This window comes from Cervus elaphus, chromosome 31 (assembly GCF_910594005.1).
Source record: "Cervus elaphus chromosome 31, mCerEla1.1, whole genome shotgun sequence".
Taxonomy (NCBI): Eukaryota; Metazoa; Chordata; class Mammalia; order Artiodactyla; family Cervidae; genus Cervus; species Cervus elaphus.
Window position 1 is genome coordinate 41,219,642 of NC_057845.1, and position 26,668 is coordinate 41,246,309.

General features: G+C 40.9%; 1 protein-coding gene across 1 annotated transcript in view; it reads left to right on the plus strand.

Moving 5' to 3' along the window:
• The window catches only part of CRYBG3 (crystallin beta-gamma domain containing 3), a 123,357-nt gene that overhangs the window by 16,190 nt on the left and 80,499 nt on the right, over positions 1–26,668 (plus strand). Inside the window, exon 2 of the mRNA XM_043892631.1 lies at positions 1,580–1,646. Within this exon, the coding sequence (XP_043748566.1) occupies positions 1,580–1,646 (67 nt within the window). The remainder of the gene's footprint in view (positions 1–1,579; positions 1,647–26,668) is intronic.

Genomic DNA, 26,668 nt, shown 5'->3' on the forward strand with positions numbered 1-26,668 from the left:
TGCTAGCAGAACAAAGGTCACCTTCTGTGATGGGTCAGACGGGTTCTTCTTGGTCAGGCATCCACTAACCTCTGTTCTCATTCTCATCTCTAGCAGGATTATCTCTGCCTGTCACAAGATCCTGTGCTTCGGTCTTATCTTAAAAACAAACACACAGAACTTGGTGGTGGTGATGGTTTAGTTGCTAAGTCATGTCCGACTCTTGCGACCCCATGGACTGTAGCCCGCCAGGCTCCTCTGTCCATGGGATTCTCCAGGCGAGAATACTGGAGTGGGTTGCCATTTCCTTCCTCAGAGGACCTTCCCAATACAGGAATTGAACCCAGGTCTCCTGCACTGCAGGCAGATTCTGTATCGACTGAGCCACCCCCCAGATACTGTATCATTATCAGCCCCTCTCTTTGTAGCTCCTACATGGGCACTTGACTGAGCGGGCAGAGTCTCTCCCTCTTGCTTCCTCTGTGCTCCGTGGCACTTCATTCATTCAGCAGTTATACCTTCTACCAGACTGTAGTTTGTTTACCAGTCTCCCCTGCTAGACCTTGTTTTACGAAGATCCTGACCTACTTGTTCTTAAATCCTCAAGGCCATGCACGATTCCCAGTGTATGTATGGTGCCTCAATAATCTTTAGAGTGGAGCCACTCAATTTGTCTCAGATTATGAAAGTATGAAAACAAAAGAACGTGTCGATGTAAAGAGTTAATTATTTAGATCTAAAATGTATATGAACCTAATAGGCAAAATAGGTTATTATGACATCTTATAAGACATCTGTGAAGGTATACCAGACAAGACAGTTAAAAGTGACCATCTGGAAAATCAGATTTTTAAGACACCATCTGGGACACACTTGTGTCCGTCGTGTCTGACTCTTTTCGACTCCATGGATTATGCAGCCTGCCAGGCTCCTTTGTCCATGAGGGTTCTCCAGACAAGAATACTGGAGTGGGTTGCCCTGCCCTCCCCCAGGGGATCTTCCCTACCCAGGGATTGAACCCAGGTCTCCCATGTTGCAGGCAGATTCTTTACTGTCTGAGCCACGAGGGAAGCTCAAGAACATACTTGGGATTAGATAAACCTACATCTCTCTCTCTTTCTCTCTCTCTTTTTTTTTTTTTTGCATCTCTTTTAAGTATTCCCAGAAATCTCTAGATGACCCTGTATGTTTATAAAAATTTGTTGAGTAGAAATATATTTCAAATAACTCTTAGCATAGGATTTAAAAAAGACTGTGGAGAAGCTTAATGTAAATAGAGTCAAAGAGTGCCAATACTTTCCAAGATTATGATAGTTGTACACTGGTGCGCTTTTGTTCAGAAGTGCATCATCGGTGTGATGCTGGTCAGAACACAGAATGGACTCACCAAAATGTATGGAGCCTGATGAGCATTTTTGAATGTGTGTTTCAAGTGTAGACACTCAGATCAATAGCTTCTTAGTGTAACACTTTGTATGTGAATCTTTTGGGCATTACAGATAAAAAGAACCTTTCAGTTTTTGCATTAAACACAGAAACTGTATGATTTTAGTGATCCTCTTTTAATTTCAAAAAAAACTGTTCTGTTTTTTTTTTCCAGTGTTGAAAATGAGCCCATGAGCACACGTCAGAAAAAGGAAAATGTACTTTCATCAGAAGCAGTAAAGGTATAGTTTTAAATTAATCTTATTTTATTTTTTAAAAAATTAATATTATTTTATATCAAGCAAATAATTTTTTCTTAATTTCTGCTCGCTCTTCTTCTTTCTGATTGTCATCTCACTTCACATTTCCAAAAGAGCATAAAGTCTTATTCCTTATTGGAAACTCTAGCCCAGTTCTGCTGGATATTTGCATCTTGCAGTGGGGTTAGGGGTAGATCATTGAAGAAAGGCTTGAGACAGTGGTGCTCTTACCCCAGCTCAGCCACTAACCAGCTGTGAGGTCTTCTGCTGAGATGTTTAACTTCTCTGTGCCTTGGTTTTCTAATCTGTAAATTGGGTCATCTAACCTCCACTGTTGCTTTCCCCTAGGAAGTTCTTCAAGTTATGTTGTGTTTATTCAAATGCTCCTGACAATTAAGAGTGCTTCTGAGGGCATAGAAGTTAATGACCTATTTGTACATGTCATTAGTATGTGATATGTTTGTTTAGCTCATAGGTGAACTGGCTTTCTCTGCGTCTACAGAATAACCATGAAATCATATATGCTACACTTCTACGCAGATGGTTATTGATAAGTGTGGTTAAAAATCTCTGAAAACTGCTAAACCTTATAATACTTCTTTTCCATCATAAGTGATTTTCTAGAAATTGGATGTTTGTGTTGGTTGGGAGTGTGAGGCTAGGATCAAGTTCTGATAGCTGTTCCACATTCATGGAGTTTGGGCCCAGTTACTTTCTTTTTAAATGACTTGTGATAGAGAGTCAAGGAAAAAGCTTGTCAGGGATTCCCAGGTACATTAGCCTGGTCAGTGGAAGGACCAGAAAGTCAACTGAATCCTTCATTACTGATAATTCTTCATTACTCTTAAACATTACATGAGGTCCAGAGGCCTTAAAGATGGTAAAGGTAAAGCTGTTTTCAATTTTTATTCCCACTTTGTCCACCATAGTTAACAATATAAATATTTTTGAAAGAAAAAAAAAATCAGAATCTGATTTTCATTTTTATTTTTAAACTTTATTGGAAGAAAAATATCAGAATCACCTTGCTTCCCTTTCCTTTCTTCTTCCTTTGTGAGTGTGGCTACTAACTCCTGCCCCCCCGGGTTTTATAGCACTTCCTGCCTGTTCTTTCGCAGCCGGTCATTAGTCAGCTCACTGGTTTACCTCCGCATGGACTCTGTAGCTTTCTCTGTCTTGTTCAGTTTTTACATGTCCTGAGTTGCCCAGCTTCAAGATTTCTACTTCTCATTTTATGTGCAGCTTTGCTCTTGAGTTGGCTCACAGGAAGCATGTGTGTTACTTCTGAAATCTCCAACTAAGAGGTTTCTCTGTCAACCAGGTGTCATTCCCTGTCTTAGTCCTTCATTGCCTCTGAGCCCAACTTTGAGCTTCAGCAAACCTTCATGCTTTCCCTGCTCTATTCTCTTCTCCTGGTCGCTACTTGTCTGCCTGCTCAACCTGGAACTAATAGGTATCACTTCAGCTGTTAGCCTCACTGAAAAAAATGTTGGTTTTCAAACTTGGCCCTGAGACTGTAGTTTCCAGTAGGACTGCTTTCTATCTGCAGAGATTTATTCCAGAAATTATTCTGGCCTCAATAAGTCTATAGGGTGGGCACTATAGTGGCTGGGCCTCCATGGTTACCATCTTCTCTACCCACTTTTAATATATTGGTTTGAATGTTCCGGATACTTTCAGTTTGGGATTTGGGCCCCCAAGTGAATAGGGCTTATAGTCATGAAAGTTTTTCTCTTATGGTTTGAGGCCTGTAGGATTACTTATATCAATACATGGGCAGTCTGGTCAGCCTGGAATAGAGCAGGCACCGTGGGCCTCTCAGTGGTGTAGTGGAAGCATTTTGGGCCATGTAAGCTTGTTGGTTTGCTATGCTTTCTGGAAACTACTGGTAGGCTTGCTCATCTTGGCTGCACAGACCCAGCTGTGGTGGGACCTACTATTGCCAGGCATCAAGAATATGTATTTTGCAGATTATATTCCACTGTAAGTTATTCCATGATATTGGGTATTATTCCCTGTGTTATACGGTGAATCCCTGTTGCTTCAATTAAAGAAAAGAAAAAAAGTACATATTTTGGTATTATCAATAGTTAGGCCCACACTTTGGGGGACTAAAAAGGTTAGCAACGATATTTATGGTCCTGTTATTTTAAATAGTCTCATTTAAAGTTTTCTCACTTGGCAAGTAGCATAAAACATTCATTTGTGTTCTTTCTAACAAATGGTTTTCTGAAACATAGCGCTCCATTGTAATGTGACATTTCTTGCCACACTTCCATCTTCATAACCTGAATTTTATGATAATGCCTTCCATGATAAGGAAAAATGTGCACCATTTTTCCTCTCCAGTGTAAAATGTAACAGATTTATGTACAATAAATGTTTTTATACATTTCTTTTTGTATTTGACCTTGAGATACCAAATCAAGGTGTTGAAGATTGTTTTGTTATAAATTTAAGCAACAAAAAAAAATTTGTATTTTTTTAAACAACTAGAGACTATAGAAGCTTTGTATTATTTTTGGACATAATTAGATTCTTGGTTCTTAAAATATATATGCTATACAAATTTCACTGTTTTGCTAACATTGAAATCTATTTCTCACATGTGCATCTACCATTCCACTGAAATATATATTTCTTCTGTATTAATCAGTGTTTATATATTCCTGGTAAAACTTCCAGATATTTGGTCTGTACTCTGTTCAGTTTTTCTATAGGAAATGTGTATTCTTGTCTCATAGCCTTAGACTCTTGCTGCGTTCACGTCTATTATATTAAAGAGAGGGAACGCGTGTTATAACACCCTGCTCCCTCCTGCCTACTTCAGAGAACTGTTCATCCACTTTCCATGACTCACCCCCTAAATGACCCCATGGGCGGTATTGGTCTCTAATTTCTTGCCTTCTCCTGGACCTCGCTTGGCACTGTGTTCATTTCTCCATCTTCACTGGATTCTTCTCATATTTCACTCTCAATATGTAAAATAATTTTTTTTCCTTTCATTGGTCTGGTTTCCTTTGTCTATCATTTCATTTTATTGCTACCTTCTACCCAAAGATTCCTTATGGAAGTCTGTCCTAATCACTGTTTAATTCTTAATGCTTTCTCATCTGCCTCTGGTCCGCCTTCCTGATTTGCTTAGACATGGGAAAACTAGTATTGGGCCTGACACACGTCTCATAGTGTTCAGGTCAATAGCTCAGTCGTGTCCGACTCTTTACAACCCCATGTACTGCAGCACGCCAGGCTTCCCTGTCCATCACCAACTCTCGGAGCTTACTCAAACTCATTTCCATTGAGTCAGTGATGCCATCCAATAATCTCATCCTCTGATGTCCCCTTCTCCTCCCACCTTCAATCTTGCCCACCATCAGGGTCTTTTTCAATGAGTCAGTTCTTCACATCAGATGGCCAAATATTGGAGTTTCAGCTTCAGCATCAGTGCTTCCAAAGAATATTCGGGATTGATTTCCTTTTGGATGGACTGACTGGATCTCCTTACAGTCCAAGAGTCTTCACACCACAGTCCAAAAGCATCAATTCTTTGACGATCAGCTTTCTTTATAGTCCAACTCTCATATCCATACGTGACTACTGGAAAAATCATAGCTTTGACTAGACAGACCTTTGTTGGCAAAGTAATGTCTCTGCATTATAATATGCTGTCTGGGTTGATCATAGCTTTTCCTCCAAGGAGCAAGCGTCTTTTAATTTCATGGCTGCAGTCACCATCTGCAGTGATTTTGGAGCCCCCCAAAAATAAAATCTGTCACTGTTTCCATTGTTTCCCCACCTATTTGCCAAAAGTGATGGGACCAGATACCATGATCTTAGTTTTCTGAATGTTGAGCCTCAAGCCAGCTTTTTCACTCTCCTCTTTCACTTGCAGCAGGAGGCTCTTTAGTTCTTTGCTTTCTGTCGCAAAGGTGGTGTCGTATGCATATCTGATGTTATTGCTATTTCTCCCAGAAATCTTGATTCCAGCTTGTGCTTCATCCAGCCTGGCATTTCATAATATGTACTCTGTATATAAGTTAAACAAGCAGGGTGACAATAGACAGCCTTGATGTACTCCTTTCCTGATTTGGAACCAGTCTTTTGTTCCATGTCCAGGTCTAACAGTTGGTTCTTGATCTGCATACAGATTTCTCAGGAGGCAAGTCAGGTGGTCTTGTTTTCCCATCTCTTGAAAAATTTTTTCAGAGTTTGCTGTGATCCACAATGTCAAAGGCTTTGGCATAATCAGTAAAGCAGAAATAAATGATTTTCTGGAATTCTCTTACTTTTTCGATGATCCAGCGGATGTTGGCAATTTGACCTCTGGTTCCTCTGCCTTTTCTAAAACCAGCTTGAACGTCTGGAAGTTCACGGTTCACATACTTTTGAAGCCTGGCTTGGAGAATTTTGAGCATTACTTTGCTAGCATGTGAGATGAGTGCAATTGTGCGGTAGTTTGAGCATTCTTTGGCATTTCCTTTCTTTGGGATTGGAATGAAAACTGACCTTTTCCAGTCCTGTGGCCGCTGCTGAGTTTTCCAAATTTGCTGGCATATTGAGTGCAGTACTTTCACACTCAATCTGTTAGGATTTGAAATAGCTCAAGTGGAATTCCATCACCTCCATTAGCTTTGTTCGTAGTGACGCTTCCTAAGGCGCTCTTGACTTAGCATTCCAGGATGTCTGGCTCTCGGTGAGCGATCACACCAGCGTGGTTATCTGGGTCATGAAGATCTTTTTTATATAGTTCTTCTGTGTATTCTTGCCACCTCTTCTTAATATCTTCTGTTGCCATTTTTGTCCTTTATTGAGCCCATCTTTGCATGAAATACTCCCTTGGTATCTCTAATTTTCTTGAAGAGATGTCTAGTCTTTCCCATTCTATTGTTTTCCTCTATTTCTTTGCACTGATCACTGAGGAAGGCTTTCTTATCTCTCCTTGCTATTCTTTGAACTCTGCATTCAAATGAGTATATCTTTCCTTTCTCCTTTGCCTTTAGCTTCTCTTCTTTTCTCAGCTATTTGTAAGGCATCCTCAGATAACCATTCTGCCTTTTTGCATTTCTTTTTCATAGTTGTTAAATGAGAGTAATTCCATGAAACCCATCCCATCAGTAGCTTGTTCTCAGTTCTTACTGTATATAACCAGTTGAGACACTTGATTTTCCAAGTTGTCTTCTTTCCAGAAGTTGTTTATTTTTATATTTGCTCTTACGACCTTGTACATTCTAGTTTCTGTTCCTGCCTCTTGCCATTCCCTTGAGTTTCCTTCACTGATTCTTTTTTGGGGGGGAGTGAAACAGAAAAGAAGAGCTTTATTGCTTCGCCTGGCAGAGGGAGCCACAGCAGACTAATGCCCTCAAAACTCTGTTGGCATAAGAGGAGGTAATGAGATTTACAGTAATGGTTCACAGGGGAGGGTGTGATCGGCTCATAGCCATTCTTTGATTGGTTGGTGGTGAGGTAATTGGGAGTCAGCATCATCAGTCTCCAGGTTGAACCAATCTGGAGTCTAGATGCTTGTGGGAGGCACACGGTTAACTTCTTTAGGTAAGAGTTTCAGTATCTGCAAAATAGCTCAAATATATTGTTATATATATTCATTTAGGAGGGGTACCAGGACCCTGCCCCAAGGCTGTTCTATTGTTTCCTTTATTTTTTTTAATTGAAGGATAATCGCTTTACAGAATTTTGTTGTTTTCTGTCAAACCCCAGCATGAAATAGCCATAAGTATACATATATCCCCTCCCTTTTAAACCTCCCTCCCATCTCCTGCCCCTCTAGATTGACGCAGAGCCCCTGTTTGAGTTCCCTGAGGCATATAGCCAATTCCCATTGGTGTCTATTTCACTCATGGTAATGTAAGTCTCCATGTTACTCTTTCCATGCAGCTCACCCTCTCCTCCTCTCACCCCATGTCCAGAAGTCTATTCTCTATGTCTTTCTCCACTGCTGCCCTGTAAATAAATTCTTCAGTACCATTTTTCTAGATTCCATATATATGCGTTAGAATATGATATTTCTCTTTCTGACTCACTTCACTCTGTATAATAGGTTCTAGGTTCATCCACCTCATCAGAACTGACTCAAATACATTCCTTCTTATGGTTGAGTAATATTCCATTGCGTATATGTACCACAACTTCTTTATCCATTCATCTGTCAATGGACATCTAGGCTGCTTCCATGCTCTAGCTTCTGTAAATGGTGCTGCAGTGAACAATGGGATACATGTGTCTTTTTCAGTTTGGGTTTCCTCAGGGTCTATGCCTAGGAGTGGGATTGCTGGGTCATATGGTGGTTTTATTCATAGTTTTTTAATGAATCTCCATACTGTCTTCCATAGTGGCTATATTAGTTTACATTCCCACCTATAGTGCAACAGGATTCCCCTTTCTCCACATCCTCTCCTGCATTTATTGTTTGTAGACTTTTTGGTAATGGCCATTCTGACTGGTGTGAGGTGATATCTCATTGTAGTTTTGATTTGTATTTCTCTGATACTGAGCGATGTTGAGCATCTTTTCATGTGTTTGTTAGCCATCTCTATGTCTTCTTTGGAGAAATGTCTGTTTAGGTCTTTTTCCCACTTTTTGATTGGGCTATTTGTTTTTCTGATATTGAGCTGTATGAACTGCTTGTATATTTTGGAAATTAATCCTTTGTGAGTTGTATCATTTGCTATTATTTTCTCCCTTTTTGAGGGTTGCCTTTTCATCTTGCTTACAGTTTCCTTTGCTCTGCTGAAGCTTTTAAGTTTCATCAGGTCCCACTTGTTTACTTTTGTTTTTATTTCCGTTACTCTAGGAGGTGGGTCATAGAGGGTCTTGCTTTGATTTATGTCATGGTGTTCTGTCTCTGTTTTCCTCTAAGAGTTTTATAGTTTCTGGTCTCACATTTAGGTCTTTAATCCATTTTGAGTTTATCTTTGTGTATGGTGTTAGGAAGTGTTCTAATTTCATTCTTTTACATGTAGCTGTCCAGTTTTCCCAGCACCATTTATTGAAGAGGCTGTCTTTGCCCCATTGTATATTCTTGCCTCCTTTGTCAAAAATAAGATACCCCTAGGTGCATGGGTTTATTTCTGAGCATTCTATCTTGTTCCATTTGCCTATATTTCTGTTTTTTGTACCAGTGCCATACTGTCTTGATGACTGTAGCTTTGTAGTATAATCTGAAGTCAGGAAGGTTGATTCCTCCAGCTCCATTTTTCTTTCTCAAGACTGCTTTGGCTTTTCATGGTCTTTTGTGTTTCCATATGAATTGTGAAATTTTTTGTTCTAGTTCTGTGAGAAATGTCATTGTTAATTTGATAGGGATTGCATTAAATCTGTAGATTGCATTTGGTAGTTAGTTATTTTCACAGTGTTGATTTGTACGCAGAAAATTAAAAGACACTAATGAAAGAAATCAAAGACGACATAAACTCTCCATCAGACGACATCTCCATGTCGTCTTTGATTTCTTTCATTAGTGTCTTTTAATTTTCTGTGTACAGTTCTTTTGTCTCCTTAGGTAAGTTTATTCTTAGATATTTAATTCTTTTTGTTGCAATGGTGAATGGAATTGATTCCTTAATTTCTCTTTCTAATCTCTCATTGTTAGTATATAGAAATGCAAGTGATTTCTGTATATTGATTTTATATCCTGCCACTTTGCTAAATTCACTGATTAGCTCTAGTAATTTTCTGATACTATCTTTAGGGTTTTCTGTGCATAGTATCATGTCTGCAAACAGTGAGAGCTTTATTTCTTCTTTTCTGATCTGAATTCCTTTTATTTCTTTTTCTTCTCTGATTGCTATAGCGAGGACTTCCAGAACTATGTTGAATAATAGTGGTGAAAGGACACCCTTGTCTTGTTCCTGATCTTAGGGGGAATGCTTTCAGTTTTTCACCTTTGAGAATAATCTTCCCTGTAGACTTATCATATATGGACTTTACTGTGTTGAGGTAGGTTCCTTCTATGCCCATTTTTTGAAGAGTTTTAATCATAAATGGCTGCTGAGTTTTGTCAGAGGCTTTTTCTGCATCTATTGAGATGATCATATGGTTTTTATGTTTCAATTTGTTAATGTAATGTATCACATTGATTTTTGTATATTGAAGAATCCTTGCATTCCTGGAATAAATCCAACTTGATCATGGTGTATGAGCTTTTTGGTGTGTTGCTGAATTCTGTTTGCTAAAATTTTGTTGAGGACTTTTGCATCTATGTTCATCAGTGATATTGGCCTATAGTTTTCTTTTTCTGTGTTGTCTTTGTCTGGTTTTGGTATTGGGATGATGGTGACCTCGTAGAATGAGTTTGGAAGTGTTCCTTCCTCTGCAATTTTTTGAAAGATTTTTAGAAGGATAGATATTAGCTCTTCTCTAAATATTTGATAGCATTCTCCTGTGAAGCCATCTGGTCCTGGGCTTTTGTTTTTTGGGTTTTTTTCTTTAATCACAGCTTCAATTTCAGTGCTTGTAATTGGGTTGTTCATAATTTCTGTTTCTTCCTGGTTCAGTCTTGGAAGATTGAACTTTTCTAAGAATGCAGTGAAAGTGCTGCACTCAATTTGCCAGCAAATTTGGAAAACTCAGCAGTGGCCACAGGACTGGAAAAGGTCAGTTTTCATTCCAGTCCCAAAGAAAGGCAATGCCAAAGAATGTTCACTCTATCGCACAATTGCACTCATCTCACACGCTAGTAAAGTAATGCTCAGAATTCTCCAAGTCAAGTTTCAGCAATATGTGAACCGTGAACTTCCAGATGTTCAAGCTGGATTTAGAAAAGGCAGAGGGATCAGAGATCAAATTGCCAGCATCCACTGGATCGTTGAAAAAGCAAGAGAGTTCTAGGAAAATATCTATTTCTGCATTATGGACTATGCCAAAGCCTTTGACTGTGTGGATCACAACAAACTCTGAAAAATTCTTCAAGAGATGGGAATACCAAAACACCTTACCTGCCTCCTGAGAAATTTGTATGCAGGTCAGGAAACAACAGTTAGAAGTGGACCTGGAACAACAGACTGGTTCCAAATCAGGAAAGGAGTATATCAGGGCTGTATATTGTTACCCTGTTACCTGTTATTCTGTTACACAGAAGTTATTCAGCTTCTGTGCAGGGTACATCATGAGACATGCTGGGCTGGATGAAGCACAATCTGGGATCAAGATTGCTGGGAGAAATATCAATAACCTCAGATATGTAGATAACACCACCCTTATGGCAGAAAGTGAAGAAGAACTAAAGAGCCTCTTGATGAAAGTGAAAGAGGAGAGTGAAGAAGTTGGCTTAAAGCTCAACATTCAGAAAACTAAGATCCTGGCATCCGGTCCCATCACTTCATGGCAAATAGATGGGGAAACAATGGAAACAGTGGCAGACTTTATTTTGGGGGACTCCAAAATCACTGCAGATGGTGACTGCAGTTGTGAAATTAAAAGACTCTTGCTCTTTGGAAGGAAAGTTACAACCAACCTAGATAGCACATTAAAAAGCAGAGACATTACTTTGCCTACAAAGGTCCATCTAGTCAAAGCCCTATGATTTTTCCAGTAGTCATGTATGGATGTGAGAGTTGGACTGTAAAGAAAGCTGAGTGCTGAAGAATTGGTGCTTTTGAACTGTGGTGTTGGAGAAGACTCTTGAGAGTCCCTTGGACTGCAAGGAGATCCAACCAGTCCATCCTAAAGGAGATCAGTCTTGAGTGTTCATTGGAAGGACTGATGCTAAAGCTGAAACTCCGATACTTTGGCCACCTGATGCGAAGAACTGACTCATTTGAAATGACCCTGATTCTGGGAAAGATTGAAGGTGGGAGGAGAAGGGGACCACAGAGGATAGATGGTTGGATGGCATCACCAACTCAATGGACATGAGTTTGAGTAAACCACGGGAGTTTGGTAATGGACAGGGAGGCCTGGCGTGCTGCAGTCCATGGGATCGCAAAGAGTAGAACATGACTGAACAACTGAACTGAACTAAAGAATCTGTCCAGGTTATCCATTTTGTAGCGATATAGTTGTTCATAATAGTCCCTTATAATCCTTTTTTATTTCTGTATTGTCTGTTGTAATGTCTCCTTTTTCATTTCTAATTTTGTTGATTTGATTCTTCTCTTTTTCTTGATGAGTCTGGCTAAGGGCTTGTCAGTTTTGTTTATCTTCTCAATGAGCCAGATTTTAGTTTTATTAATATTTGCTATTGTTTCTTTCATTTATTTTTCATTTATTTCTACTTGGATCTTTATTATTTCTTTCCTTCTACTAATTTTTGTTTTTTTTTGTTCTTTGGAAAAGAAGTTTTTTTTAGGTGTAATGTTAGGTTGTCTATTTGATGTTTTTCTTGTTCCTTTAGCTAGGATTGTATCGCTATAAACTTCCCTCTTAGAACTGCTTTTGCTGCATCCCATAGGTTTTTAGTTGTCATATGTTCATTGTCATTTGTTTCCAGAAATTTTTTTATTTCCCTTTTGACTTCTTCAGTAACTTGTTGGGTATTTAGAAATGTGTTGTTTAATCTCCATGTGTTTGTGTTTCTTACAGGTTTTTTTTTTTTTGTAATTAATATCTAGTCTCAGCATTTTTTTTTTTTTTTTTTTGGTAATTGATATCTATTCTCATAGCATTGTGGTCAGACAAGATACTTGATTTCAATTTTCTTAAATATACTGAAGTTTGATTTGTGACCCACAGTGTTATCTATCCTGGACAATGTTCAGTGTGACTTGAGAAGGAGATGTACACTTCTGCATTTGGATGGAATGTCCTGAAAATATCAATGAGATCCATCTCATCTAACGTTCATTTAGGACTTGTGTTTCCTTACTAATTTTCTGTTTTGATGATCTGTCCATTGGTGTGAGTGGGGTGTTAAAGTCTCCTGCTATTATTGTGTTACTCTCAATTTCTCCTTTTATGTCTGTTAGTGCTTGTCTTATGTATTGAGGTGCTCCTATGATGGGCACATGGATATTTAGAATTGTTTTGTCTTCCTCTTGGATTGATCCCTTGATCATTGTGGAGTGTCCTTCCTTATCTCTTGTAATCTTCTTTATTTTAAAGTCTATTTTGTCTGATATGAGGATTGCTACTCCAGCTTTCTTTTGCTTCCCATTTACATGGGATTTATTTTTCCATCCTCTCACTTTCAGTCTATATGTGTCTTTGGGTTTGAAGTGGGTTTCTTGTAGACAGCCTATATATGGGTTTTGTTTTTGTATCCATTCAGCCAGTCTGTGTCTTTTGGTTGGAGCATTTAACCCATTTACAATATGTTCCTATTGCCATTTTCTTAATTGTTTCGGGTTGATTTTATATATCTTTTTTCTTCTCTTGTATTTGTTGACTATATACATCCCTTTAACATTTGTTGTAAAGCTGATTTGGTGGTACCGAATTCTCTTAACTTTTGCTTGTCTGAAAAGCTTTTTATTTCTCCATCAATTTTGAATGAGATCTTTGCTGGATATAGTAATCTTGGTTGTATACTTTTCCCTTTCAATACTTTAAATATATCCTGCCATTCCCTTCTGGCCTGCAGAGTTTCTGCTGAAAGATCAGCTGCTAAGCATATGGGGTTTCCCTTGTATGTTACTTGTTGCTTCTCCCTTGATGCTTTTAATCTTCTTTCTTTGTGTTTAGTTTTTGTTAGTTTGATAAGTATGTGTCTTGGTGTGTTTCTGCTTGGGTTTATCCTCTGTGAAACTCTTTGTGCCCCTTGGACTTTCCATGTTGGGGAAATTTTCAACTATAATCTCTTTAAAAATTTTCTCATACCTTTTCTTTTTCTCTTTTTCTGGGACCCCCCATATTTCCAATGTTGGTGTGTTTAATACTGTCCCAGAGGTCTCTGAGACTATCCTCAGTTCTTTTCATTCTTTTTATTTTATTCTGCTCTTCAGAGGTTATTTCCACCATTTTATCTTCAAGCTCACTGATAGGTTCTTCTGCTTCACATATTCTGTTGTTGATTCCTTCTAGAGTACTTTTAATTTCAGTAATTGTATTTTTTGACTCTGTATGTTTATTCTTTAATTCTTCTAGGACTTTGTTAACTGATTCTTGCATTTTCTCCATTTTGTTTTCAAGGTTTTTGATCATCTTTACTATCATTCTCAATTCTTTGACAGGTAATTTGCCTATTTCCTCATCATTTATTTGGACTAATATGTTTCTAGTTTGTTCATTCATTTGTGTAGTATTTCTCTGCCTTTTTTTTTTTTAACTTATTGTGTTTGAGGTCTCCTTTTCCCAGGCTTCAAGGTTGAATTCTTTTTTCCTTTTGGTTTCTGCCCTCCTAAGTTTGGTCCTGTGGTTTGTGTAAGCTTAGTATAGGGTGAGATCTGTGCTGAGTTTTTGTATGTTTGTTTTTCCTCTGATGGGCAAGGCTGAGTGAGGTGGTAATCCTGTCTGCTGATGACTGGGTTTGTATTTTTGTTTTGTTTGTTGTTTAGATGAGGCATCCTGCACAGGGTGCTACAGGGTGGTTGGGTCATCCCCGGTCTTGTGTTACAGTGGTTTCCTTTGTGTGAGTTCTCACTATTTGGTACCCCTAGGCTTAGTTCTCTGGTAGGCTAGGGTCTTGGAGTCAGTTCTTCCACTCCAGAGGCTCAGGGCTTGATATCTCCTTTTGCATGGTTCTATATATTCTTTTCCTCTGGTGAGGTACTCCTGTCCGCTCTCAGCTGGTGTTCTGCAAGCACTTCTGGGCCTGAAGAGGTATTCCTGGTGTATCTGTGCAGAGTTGTACTTCGCATCCGCCTATTCCTCTGCCATCTTGTTCTCCTTCCTTCACTGATTCTTTTCCAGATAAATTTCTTTTTGTGTGGATGTTTCTCAAAGTCCTCAACCCTCAGCATTGGTCTTTCAAAGTGGTGTCTTCCAGTCTCATTACTTCACTTCATCTTTCGGCTCTCACATCTCTACCCTACCATCCCTCTTGAGCTCTAGACTTGATTGTCAGAGTTCCAAACATTTCTACATACTGCAAATTCAGTCTACGCCAAAGCCTCAGTGTTTTCAGAGGTGTTCTCTCTATATATATATATTGATATTTTTGTTTGGGAGGAGGTAGAGAGCATCATGTAGCTGCCTGGGATGGGAGAAGAACCTGGAGCTACAAGTACTCTATTTGGAGATATTCAACCAAACTCTTCTTTTGATCCCATGTCTCATATTGTCCTGAGTGGTACCAAGGGTCTTCAGATCCTGAGCTGTTCAGGTGGTCTGTTGACTGTGTGTTTATAGATTATTCCCCCCCGTGGTCAAAGTTCCCTGTTGCTGACACTTGGGTGGAAGCTTTCTCTGGTCAGTTACCATGCTTTCATCTGCTTTTGCCATCTAAGCCTTTTCTGAAATCTCTTACCTGCTAATATCTATGCTCTTCCTCTCTTTGTACTTATAACTTAAAAAAAAAAAAAAAAAAAAACCCTTAGTGTCATTTCAGAGTGTTTTGCACAAGAGAAGAAATCAGTGTTTGTGGTCTGTCTCCAGTGTTAATCAGAATTTTATCTCTTAGTAGTCGAAAATGTGGAGAGATTATCACTCAACAAACACACACTGTTATAGAGAGGAGGCAGAAGAATTCAGATGCAGTTCTACACCATAATGCTTCCCATTTGTGAACTTAATTTATAACAGGCTTAATTTACTGAAAAGAAATCCCTTTAAAAAGTAAAGGAGCTATGGCAATAAGTCTGTTTTTAGACTGAGTCATGAGCTAAATAAAATGAATTAAATATAGATCATAGGTTATAGAATCTCCAAACCAGGCCTAAATAAATTGAAGACTTCTAGGATTGTTCTCAGTAGCTTAGCATATGCTTTATGTAAAGCTTGACTCTTACCTTATTTTAGAATTGTTGCTCATAATCAATCATACAACGTAGGTGAAGGCCCTGGCATCTTTTAAAAGTCAGTGATTGATGTATGCCTGTGACGTTTCTAGGGGTAACCATGGAGTATCAATATTGTGCCTATTACTGTTAGTTGTTAATAATTCATAGCCCTTATTTTTAATGTCATCATAAGTAAATCACTGAAAAAAACTATGCTTTTTAAATTATTGCCGCTGTTTACTGATATATAAAAGTAGAAGTGTGACTCAAGAATAACTCACTGAAGAAAAGTAGTCAGAAATTATTTTTAATGTCAATACCTGTATTGAGGGTACAGTACTGTTTAGTAAGATGAATATGTTAAATTATGCATTTGTTCATATTTTGATTTCTGTAGTGCTTCTTTCCTTATTGGTCTTTTTCAACACTTTTTTGGCCAGAGGGGAAATGGTAGGCAAATTTAAACATACTGGATGTTTTCATAGTTAGGAGAAATTTAATTACTGAATTAATTTTTGGAATAAATTATGGCCTTAATACGTGCTTGCTACCTGTATTCTCAGCAATGCAAATAGCCATATGACAGCAATTTAATATCAAAAGCATTTCTTTTTCAAGCACAAGAACTCTTTTTAAAAATTTTAGCTATAATTGGACTTGGAACCCCACATATAAACAGGTTAAAGCAAAGCTCCCCTGTTGGTGATGGGAATGAGTAGCCTGGAGCCTCAGAGTCAGCCACTAACACCCTGCCTCTGCCAGCCATGGCACCTCCTTGGAACAAGTTTTTAAATTACAAGCAGTGATGGAAAGAACAGTCTTTGGAATCAGATGTATCTGGGCTTAAATCCTAGGTCTCCATGTGGTAGCTTTCTAACCTTGGAAAATTTGTTCAGCCTCTCTGAACTTTGCTTGTTCTCTTTAGTCAGGGCAGGCGGGGTGAGGGGAAGGGGGTGTCTTACTCTTATTTTACAGAAATGTTTTAGAATGAATTGAGATAACACGTGCTGCACTGTGCAATAGCTGACACAGAGGAAGTCTTCAGGAAAAGAGCCGCCCTCTTGTCCCGTGAAGTCTGACTCCAGCTTAGAATCTAACTCTTTGTTTAAGAATGGTGCTGACTTTTTCTGTGTGAATAGTATGGAAATCAACTATTAGAAGCATTGATTTTTCTGTCACACTTGAAGGCACTCATGAACACATGTACACACACTGAATTTTAGCCAGAAGTCGAAGCGTCTCACCCCTTGATTGCTTCTGTAAAGACTGAGGTCCCCCAAGGTGCCTGAAGTGGAGGTGACAGTGTGTGACAGCTGAGCCCGTCCGTGCAGCTGGCGCTGGCCTGGGGCCTGGATGTCCCAGCCTTCTTGAGTGTTGAATGTGTTGCCCGGTGTCTGGTGTGATTTGCTACCATTCCAACCTCTCGTAGACCTCGCTTAGTCCTGCTCTGTGCTGGGATGGAGTACCTCGTCAAAGTGGAAACTGGGGATGAAGGGTCATGTACCTACTTTCGATTTTTGTGAGTAAATACGCCTCCAGAGGTGGCAGATACTGATTTGAGAACATAGGAAGGAGCTCAAGAAAGCTCTCCTAGAATTAAAAACATTTGTTATTGTGGCCCAGTGTTTTCACTGGAGACGTCTTTGTACCATAACAGGAGGAAATGGCTTTTCTCCTGTTACAGCGTCAACTTCTTTTCTTACCTTACACACCTGCCTTGTTGATTTCACTTTTACCTGCATTGTAGCCTACAGCAAAGCTTTCCTTCCAGCCCAGTATGTCGTTCTGAGCTTCAGGGCGATGGAGCTGGTTCCTTGATGGGCCTTTCCTACGAATGTCACTGGGTATGAGATTTGACTCAAAGTTGAATTCAGTGTATTTTATCCTAATTTCCTTCTGTTCCCATATTCCCTGTCCTGCCAAAAAAAGTGAAAGTCATGTCGACTCTGCGACCTCATGGACCGTGGCCTGCCAGGCACCTCTGTCCGTGGATTTCTCCAGGCCAGAATACTGGAGTGGATAGCCGTTCCCCTCCTCCAGGGGATCGTCCCAACCCAGGGATCCAACCCAGGTCTCCCGTATTGCAGGCAGATTCTTTACCGTCTGAGCCACCAGGGAACCAAAAGTCCTGCCAAAAGGTGCCACCAATTACTCAGCCTTGACATCAGAGAACGATTCTGCCAAGCAGTGTGTTGTGGCCAGATATCTTAGGAGAAAACTAACTAGAATTCTCTAGTAGGCAGCTGGTTTTAGTTTATAAATGCCCAATTTGGGTAACCATTAGTAACCCAGGTAATAGTCCTCCTCGTGATGAAAGCATGACGTTGTTTGCCTTCCCCTTGTGGTGATTTTGTTTATTGGAAGAACACACACATGCACACACATGCACATGTATATGTTGTGTGTGGGCAGTCTCCATTCTGAGAACCTTGAGTTGTTGTAATTTCCCAGGCAAAGCGGGCAAGGGGTCAATGGCGTCAGCAGTGATAATCGTGTTGTGCAAAGACGTACCCATGGTGAGAGCAAGCAAGAGGGGAGAAGAGGAGAAAATAGGTCTCAAGACTCTCTGAGAACACACACGGTGACATCAGGCCCTGTAGGCGTTACAAGTGACAAGAGATGGGATCAAGGAGGCACATGGAAGCTCGGTCCATGAGAACCCTGACTGCCACGCTTGGAGGTCTGGATTTTATCCTGACAAGGGTGCCCAGGCATGCGAGCCCTTTAGGGATGATCAGATTTGAAATCTGAAGCATTGCCGTGGCTTTTGTGTGGAGAGCAGACTGGGGAACTTTAGGAATGGAAGCAGGGACACAGGTTAAGTCACTCATCGCCAGCAGCGTTCTCGGGGCGAGGTCACGGTGTCCTGGCGTTTCATTGACTGTTTAACACTTGGGAATGTTACAGTTTACAGAAGATGGGCAAGAATGCAGACACAGCATGGTCAAGTTCAGTTTGGATGTGCTGAGTTGGAAGTTCCAGTGAAGTGTTCAGGTGGCTAGCTGATGATTGGATATTCAGTCTGAGTTGAGAATACACTTCTGGGAATCATCAGATCGATCGGTAAGAAATGAGAACTCTTAAGAAGATCATGAAGGTAAAGCAGCCCTGGGCTGGAAGCTGGAAAAACGTGCTATGTAAAGAAAGGATGGCTTAGAAGGATGTGAACTAGAAGGAGGCAGAAAGAATGTTGAGAGAAGAAGGGAAACCTCAGGGTGATGTCACGGGAGCCAAAGGGAGATTGGTTTTCAGGATCAGATCCAGTCTCACCTCCTGTAGACATACCACATCAGATCAGAGCAGAAAAAGTACATTGAATTAACAAGTGTGAAAGTGTCTCTGAAGCCAGATTGCTGGGGCTAAAGAGTCACTGAGAGGAAATGGAAAGAAGATGATGACAGCTGGTGACTTCTGTCAATGAGGTTGGTAGTGAAGAAAGGAGAAGTCTTTCCCTGGACTTAAACTTTGAATGGTGGGCTTATGGACAGGGGCAGATGAGGAAGTGAGGGGGCTGTTTAGAAGACGTCAAGCACTGTGAAGTGGTGCCCTGGTGGATCCTTGGAGGAGGAGTTGTCCTCCCTGCATTGCGAGGGCGAATGAAGGAGGCGGGACTGATGCTGCCGCTGTGATGCAGATAGAGGAGGGCTGGGGGCAGGACTATGAGAGAGCATCTCTGTGAAGTGGAAGGTAGGGTCCTCTGCTCAGCAAGGGATGAGATGGTGGAGGGGGCATGACTTAAGGGATGTGGTAAAGGTTTGAAATAGCTTCCATGGGAAATGGGGAGGTTGCAGACTGATTTCCAGCAGAAACTGTAAATAGTGAATTGTTGGCCGACCACATCCACTTAGCTGTGTGTATCCCCATGGATTTTTAAAGCAAGACATAGTTACTTGTGGAAAAGATAAAACCAGAATTTTGGGTGGTGGGGATGACCAAAGAACAAACAAAAGAAGCTTTGAGTGTGTTAGCCATATTTGATCACTGGATAGAAAAGATATGAAAATTTCTGGGAACTGAGACAGAACAAGAGAGGCCAGAAGCTGTGATGACGCAGAAGGACTGATGCACCTGGCACAGTGGGGTAAGAGAGCTGAAAAGATGAGCGGGTGTGAACACTTCGGGAATGCCGGAGATCAAGATCCACAGGCTGGGTGCGTATGGGTAAAGACAAGGGTCAGGGTTAGCCAAACAGTAAGGCCCAGCAGAAGTGGAGGTCATCGGAGTTGAGGGTGCTAAGGAACCGGGGCTCAAGGTGTCGTAAGAATCACACCTGCTATGCACGATGAAGGCAGAGCCTGAGGGAGAAGGGAGAAGGGATGACCAACCCATGTGCCGGAGACTCTGAAGGAGGAGTCATGTGGCTCTTCACTGTTCCTCACTCAACAGGCGCTTGGCTGACACTCCCTATCCCTTGACCATCTTGACCTTGTTTGCTGTGCCATTCATCATGTGGGGACAATACCTGCCACTTGTTAGAGACTACCAAAGGAGGTGACATACTCATGCCCATTAGACCTGAAAACAAGTTCTGACATCACTGGAATGTACACTCTATGACAGCAGGACTGTTGGGTTTTGTTTTGTTTTGTTTTGTTTTGCTTTTCACAGTTGCATCAAAGCACAGGGCAGTATCTTGCCGTTCATCACTTAGAGAAGAATGAATACCTTGACATTGACATTGGCCCTGACTGCTCCTTGGTACACCTGGTCACAGCCCCTGGCTGCATTCCCCCAAACGCTCTTCCAAGTCGTCTCTATCTGGGGAGCTCAGATCCCAGCTCCACCTCTGCATCCCTCCTTCAGCTAAGCGTCTCTCCTCTCACTTCTGAGGTCAGAGCCACGTATTCGACCTTGCTCATCATCTTCTCCCCCTTACAGAATTGCTCAGGCTTTAGCTGCTTCCTTATCACTGTGGTTGTAAGAGGAAGTATTCCTACTATGCTCTGAGGCTTATGCTTCCCCTTTTTTTAGACATATTAGGGACTGTACTCTTCATCTCATCACCTTCTGCTTTTCTTTCTTGAACCTGTCATCCTTATCTTGTTCAGCAGTTACTCCCTCCCCATCAGGTATACAGCTGCTCCATAAATCAGGAACAAAAAGCCATTTCTTCTGTCTTGGACCTTAAACTGCCACCTTTCCCCCTGCTTTTTCTAGTTAAAAAAAATCTCTCAGAAGTGTTGCTCTCTATTTACCAAGTGTTCCTGTTTCCTTGCTATGTGTCCACTGTTTAACACCTTGAGTTTAGGGCTGTACTCAAGAATTCCTGAGCTGTTTTGACTATTTCTCCTGCATTCCTAGGGATTCCCTATGGTCTTCAGTTCCTTTGTTTATTAATCCAGCAAGTATTTAAGCACCTCTTATTGTCAGGCACATTTCAAGATGCTAAACATAACAGCAATGAATAAAACAGACAAATAAACCTGTCCTTGTGGCTTTTACTTTCTAGAGGAAGAAACATATCAAATAATGTGTGTGTGTGAAATGTGTACTTGATACTAGCAAATACATAGGAGAAAAATAAGGCAGAGAAGAGATGCAGGCAGTTTCAGAGTGCAGAAGTTGACTGTTTTAGACTGAGTGACTGGGGAAACTTACAATGAAGGGATGACAGTTAAGTAAAGGTCTGAGGGCGGTGAGGGGGTGTGAGTCGATAGCTCTGTGGGGGAAGAAAATGCTAGCAGAGAGAAGAGTGAATGCACAGTTCCTGAGGTATGAGTGGGCCTCATGTTTCTGAAGAACAGTGAGAAGCACCGTCCTCATCTTCCTTGACCTCCCAGTGCCATTTGCCATTTGCTCCCCTTTGCTTTTGGAAATGTCTGCTGGGATGACTGTTCCGGTTTTGGCCTTCCCCATCTCTTTCACTGATTGTTTTCCTTCTTTGTGCCTGCCTTTTAATCCTTTTTTTCCCCCAATGCTTTTTTGTGAGTCCTTCTTTCCCCTGAACATGCTGTGTATCACCAAATCACATTCTTAACTGGGCTCTGACTGCTTCACCGGGGACCACAGATTCAATATGTCTGACATTTACTTTGTTGCCTCACCTCCCCCAACCCCCACAAAGGCTCTTGCCTTCTGTTTTCCTTGTCCATTTTTGGCTTAACTACTTAGTCTCCCCATTTAGAAAACTTAGTTATCTATGGCTTTGTTATCCCTCATCCTCCACTTCTAGTTGGTCATCTTATCGACCTCATTCCCCCTTCTCTGTGCCTGAGTGTTCTTCAGCGACACCCTTGCCAAAATAAACTTACTTCACACTCCGTGTGCTCGACGCATGCTCCGCCTTGTCTCAAAAACTCTTCTCGCCCTTCAGGAGCAAGCACAAATGTTAGCTCCTCTCTGTAGTGGATCCTCCCGTATGTCCAACTCTTTGGAACCCCATGGACTATAGCCTACCAGGTTCCTCTGTCCATGGAATTCTCCAGGCAGGAATACTGGCATGGGTAGCCATTCCCTTCTCCAAGGGATCTTAAGCACCAATATCCGTTGGATCACTGAAAAGGCAAGAGAGTTCTTGAAAAACATCTATTTCTGCTTTAATGACTATGCCAAAGCCTTTGACTGTGTGGATCACAACAAACTCTGGAAAATTCCGAAAGAGATGGGAATACCAGACCACCTTACCTGCCTCCTGAGAAATCTGTATGCAGGTGAAGAAGCAACAGTTAGAATTGGACATGGAACAACAGACTGGTTCCAAATAGGGAAAGGAGTACATCAAGGTTGTATGACTTATATGCAGAGTATATCATGCGAAATGCTGGGATGGATGAAGCACAAGCTGGAATCAAGATTGCTGGGAGAAATGTCAATAACCTCAGATATGCAGATGACACCACCCTTACGGCAGAAAGCGAAGAAGAATTAAAGAGCCTCTTGATGAAAGTTAAAGACAAGAGCAAAACAGTTGGCTTAAAACTCAATGTTCAGAAAATTAAGATCGTGTCATCTGGTCCCCTCACTTCATGGCAAATAGATGGGGAGACAGTGAAAACAATGAGAGCCTTTGTATTTTTTGGCTCCAAATCACTGCAAGTGGTGACTGCAGCCATGAAATTAAAAGATGCTTGCTCCTTGGAAGAAAAGCTATGACCAACCTAGACATCACATTAAAAAGCAGAGACATCACTTTGCCAACAAAAGTCTGTCTAGTAAAAGCTATGGTTTTTCCAGTAGTCATGTATGGATGTGAGAGTTGGACTATAAAGAAAGCTGAGCATCAAAGAATTGATGCTTCTGAACTGTGGTGTTGGAGAAGCTCTTGAGAGTCCCTTGGACTGCAAGGAGATCCAACCAGTCAATCCTAAAGGAAATCAGTCCTGAATATACTTTGGAAGGACCGATGTTGAAGCTGAAACTCCAATAGTTTGTTCACCTGATGTAAAGAACTGACTCATTGGAAAAGACCCTGATGCTAGGAAAGATTGAAGATAGGTGGAGAAGGGGATGAGAGAGGATGGCATCATATACTCGACGGACTTGAGTTTGAGGAAGCTCCAAGAGTTGGTGATGGACAGGGAAGCTTGGCGTGCTTCAGTCCTTGGGGTCGCAAAGAGTCGGACCTGACTGACCAACCCATTGTGTACATAGCTCTCCTGTGCTCCACATAGTGATGTAATGATGAGTATCTTGCTAGAGTGTCAGCTCCTTGAATCCACAACTAAGTCTTATTAATCACTGTACCTGATGCTTTCCTGTGTGTCCCTGTTTGGGGCACATAGCAAAGAGGATAGACAGACAGACAGATGAATTTGGACCTAAGCACACTGTATTAATATTGAGTATGTAGGGGAAAAAAATTAAATTCCCCAAAATACATATGCCTTCATAAGTAGCCTTTGTATGTTACATGCAGAGTACCACCATCTTTGAGGACAACTGGAATCAATGTTTTATTAGTGTTTGCTTGAATCCTGAGTGTTTTCATTCTGATTCTCACTTGTTGGATCAGTGGCAGACCGTCCAGTTGGCAGGTGACATTGGCATTAGCTTGTGGCAGGCTGAACTCCATTGCTGTCTAGGCTGAGGGCTTAAGAGCAGTTATTTTATACCAGACTTTTCGTATGTAGTTATATAAATACACGGTTTGTCATGTTAATAACAGTGCCCTTTCCTGCTAATTTTGGTCTCTAAATACTTTTCTTGTTGTTGTATGTTGAAGGTATTTTAATTACTGACACAAATTTCTCATAGGATTATTAGGCAAAAATTAAGCAATGAATAAATTCTAGGAAACTGAGAAAATGCTCTTATTACATTTAAGATACAGGGATTCTGGGATAACAAAGAAGTGATTATTGAAAGGAAGGAGAATTAAGTGATTTTTTAAAAAAATTTATATATATCACTCTAAAAAGGTTAAATGTGAAGGCATTCACTAGTTTAGCAAAATATATTTTCCTTGCTTAGGAAACAGTCCATTATATATTTTTTTAATTTTTTAAATCGATTGATGATTGTTTTACAATATTGGTTTGATTTCTGTCATACATCAACATGAGTTAACTGTAGATGTACATTAGTCCCCTCCCTCTTAAATCTCCCTCCCACCTCCTGCCCATCCCCACCCCTCTAGTTATTACAGAGCCCCAGTCTGAGTCCCCTGAGTCACAAACAGCAGATCCCCACTGGCTGTCTATTTACATATGTTAGTGTATATGCATCCATGCTGCTCTCTCCATTCATCTCACCATCTCCCTCTTCTCCCCGTCCCTTGTCCATAAGTCTGTTCTCTATGTCTGTGTTGTATATTAACACATATATATGGAATCTAGAAGGATGATACTGATGAGGTATCTCATCTCTTTGTGTGTTTATTAGCCCTCGTATGTCTTCTTTGGAGAATTGTCTGTTTAGGTCTTTTGCCCACTTTTTGATCGGGTTGCTTGTTTTTCTGGTATTGAGTTGTATGAGCTGCTTATACATTTTGGAAATTAATCCTTTGTTAGTTATTTCATTTGGTATTAATTTCTCCCTTCTGACGGTGTCTTTTCACCTTGTTTATAGTTTACTTTGCTGTGCAAAAGCTTTTAAGTTTAATTAGGTCCCACTTATTTATTTTTGTTTTTATTTTTTTTTCCCCTTATTCCAGGAGGTGGGTCGTAAAGGATATTGCTATGATTTATGTCATACAGTGTTCTGCCTATGTTTTCTTCTACAAGTTTTATAGTTTCTGGTCTTACATTTATGTCTTTAATCCATTTTGAGTTTATCTTTGTGTATGGTGTTAGGGAGTGTTCTGATTTCCTTCTTTTACATGTAGCTGTCCAGTTCTTCCAGCACCACTTATTGAAGAGAGATTATCTTTTCCCACTGTGTATTCTTGCCTCCTTTGTGAAAGATGAGGTGCCCATATGTGTGTGGATTATCTTTGGGCTTTCTGTCTTGTTCCATTGGTCTGTACTTCCGTTTTTGTGCCAGTACCATACTGTTGGAAGCAGTCCATTATATTTTGAAAGGAATTGTCAAGTAAGTAAAAATAATTGAGGCAGTGAGATAAATAGTATTTTTGATTTTATAGTTTTTTGTCTTGGTTTTGTTGATGTCAAAAACGTAATCATTATATTGTTTTCCTTAAAAAAAAAAAAAAAAAAAACAACGCTGCCCCAATTTTATAAAACCCTCTTGTGAATCTGTATGCATTTTAAAAATATTGGTGTTATTTTAGTGAGTAGCCTACAGTTCACTTAAGCATTGTGGCTGGCCATTACAACAGAGTAAATGGAGTAAAGGACAAAAAAAAAATAACACATGATCACTTTCAAAATGTCATCTAGCATATTTTCTGCTGTCATATTGAGAGACTATGTAGCTGTTGACACGAGGAGAGTGCGCAGTTCATTTATAGAGCAGGCTCCCATAAAGAGCAGAAGGCTGGGTGGATGAGGTGGAGATACGTGGGATTGAGTTGCAGTTGAAACCAGTAAAAGGTGAGACTTTGACTCTAGAAGGCTGGTGGTATTCTAAATGTAAAAGACTCACAAGTTATATTAAGGACCTAACACATAGAAAAATGCTAATGTGTTTATTCAGAAATAGTCCTGACTCCTAAAGTTGGAACAGACCTTGAAATATGGTTCACTTGAAATTAATTTCCTAGGCTAATGGGTTCTAAACATTCCACAACCATTCATATGCCAAGTATTATTAGTGGTTAGTGGAACACTCCTTTAAGCTGTTTTGAATTTGGATTAAAACAAGGAAGGAGGTGAACAAATGACATTCGGATGTTCTTGCCTTCTTGAAGATCAGCCTCTTACAAAACTTCTTCCTGTGAACCTGCCGTGGCCTGAGGCGGTTTCACCTGGGCACGCTGATATTTTTCTGACTCACACTCGAACTTTCCTTTTGTGAGGACCAGCGAGTGTGACATCTGACAGATACTATCAGACGGCATTCCTCGTACAAGTAGGTGAGTGAGCATGTTGGGAAGGCAGGCTGACTTGGCCCCTCTGCCTGAAGCTGGGGCGCTTTGGGCAGGAGAGAGCGCGGCCGCAGGTGTACAGGTGAGCGGGAGTGCGCTCCGCTGCTGCTGAGTCCCTTCAGTCGTGTCCGACTCTGTGTGACCCCGTGGACGGGGAGCCCACCAGGCTGCTCTGTCCCTGGGATTCTCCAGGCAAGAACACTGGAGTGGGTTGCCATTTTCTCCTCCAATACATGCATGCATGCTGAGTCGCTTCAGTCATGTCCGACTCTGTGCGACCCAATGGACAGCAGCCCAGCAGGCTCCTCTGTCCACGGGATCCTCTAGGCAAGAACACTGGAGTGGGCTGCCATTTCCTTCTCCAGTGCTTCACTAGTAGGTTAATTATGAGCAGGTAAAACTCACTCCTAAAAGTGTCAGCGTCTGCAAGAATTCCTGGTGCTGCCCACCCTCTGCGTTAACGCACATATCAGGGCTTTGTCTTTTACCATGAAGTTTTTTTTTTTTTAATTTGGAGTATAATTGCTTTATAAGCTCATGTTTCTGCTGTACAACGGAGTGAATCAGCTCCAAGTGTTAACATGCCTATGTCCCCTCCCTCTCGTCCTTCCTCCCCCGCCCCGTCCCATCCATCTAGGCCATCACAGAGCATCCAGCCTCGCTGCCCGAGCTGGGCAGCAGGTTCCCAGGGCAGGAACAGAGACGCGTTCGCAGGGAGGGGAGAGGCGGGGTGCTGTGAGCTGGGAGAGTGG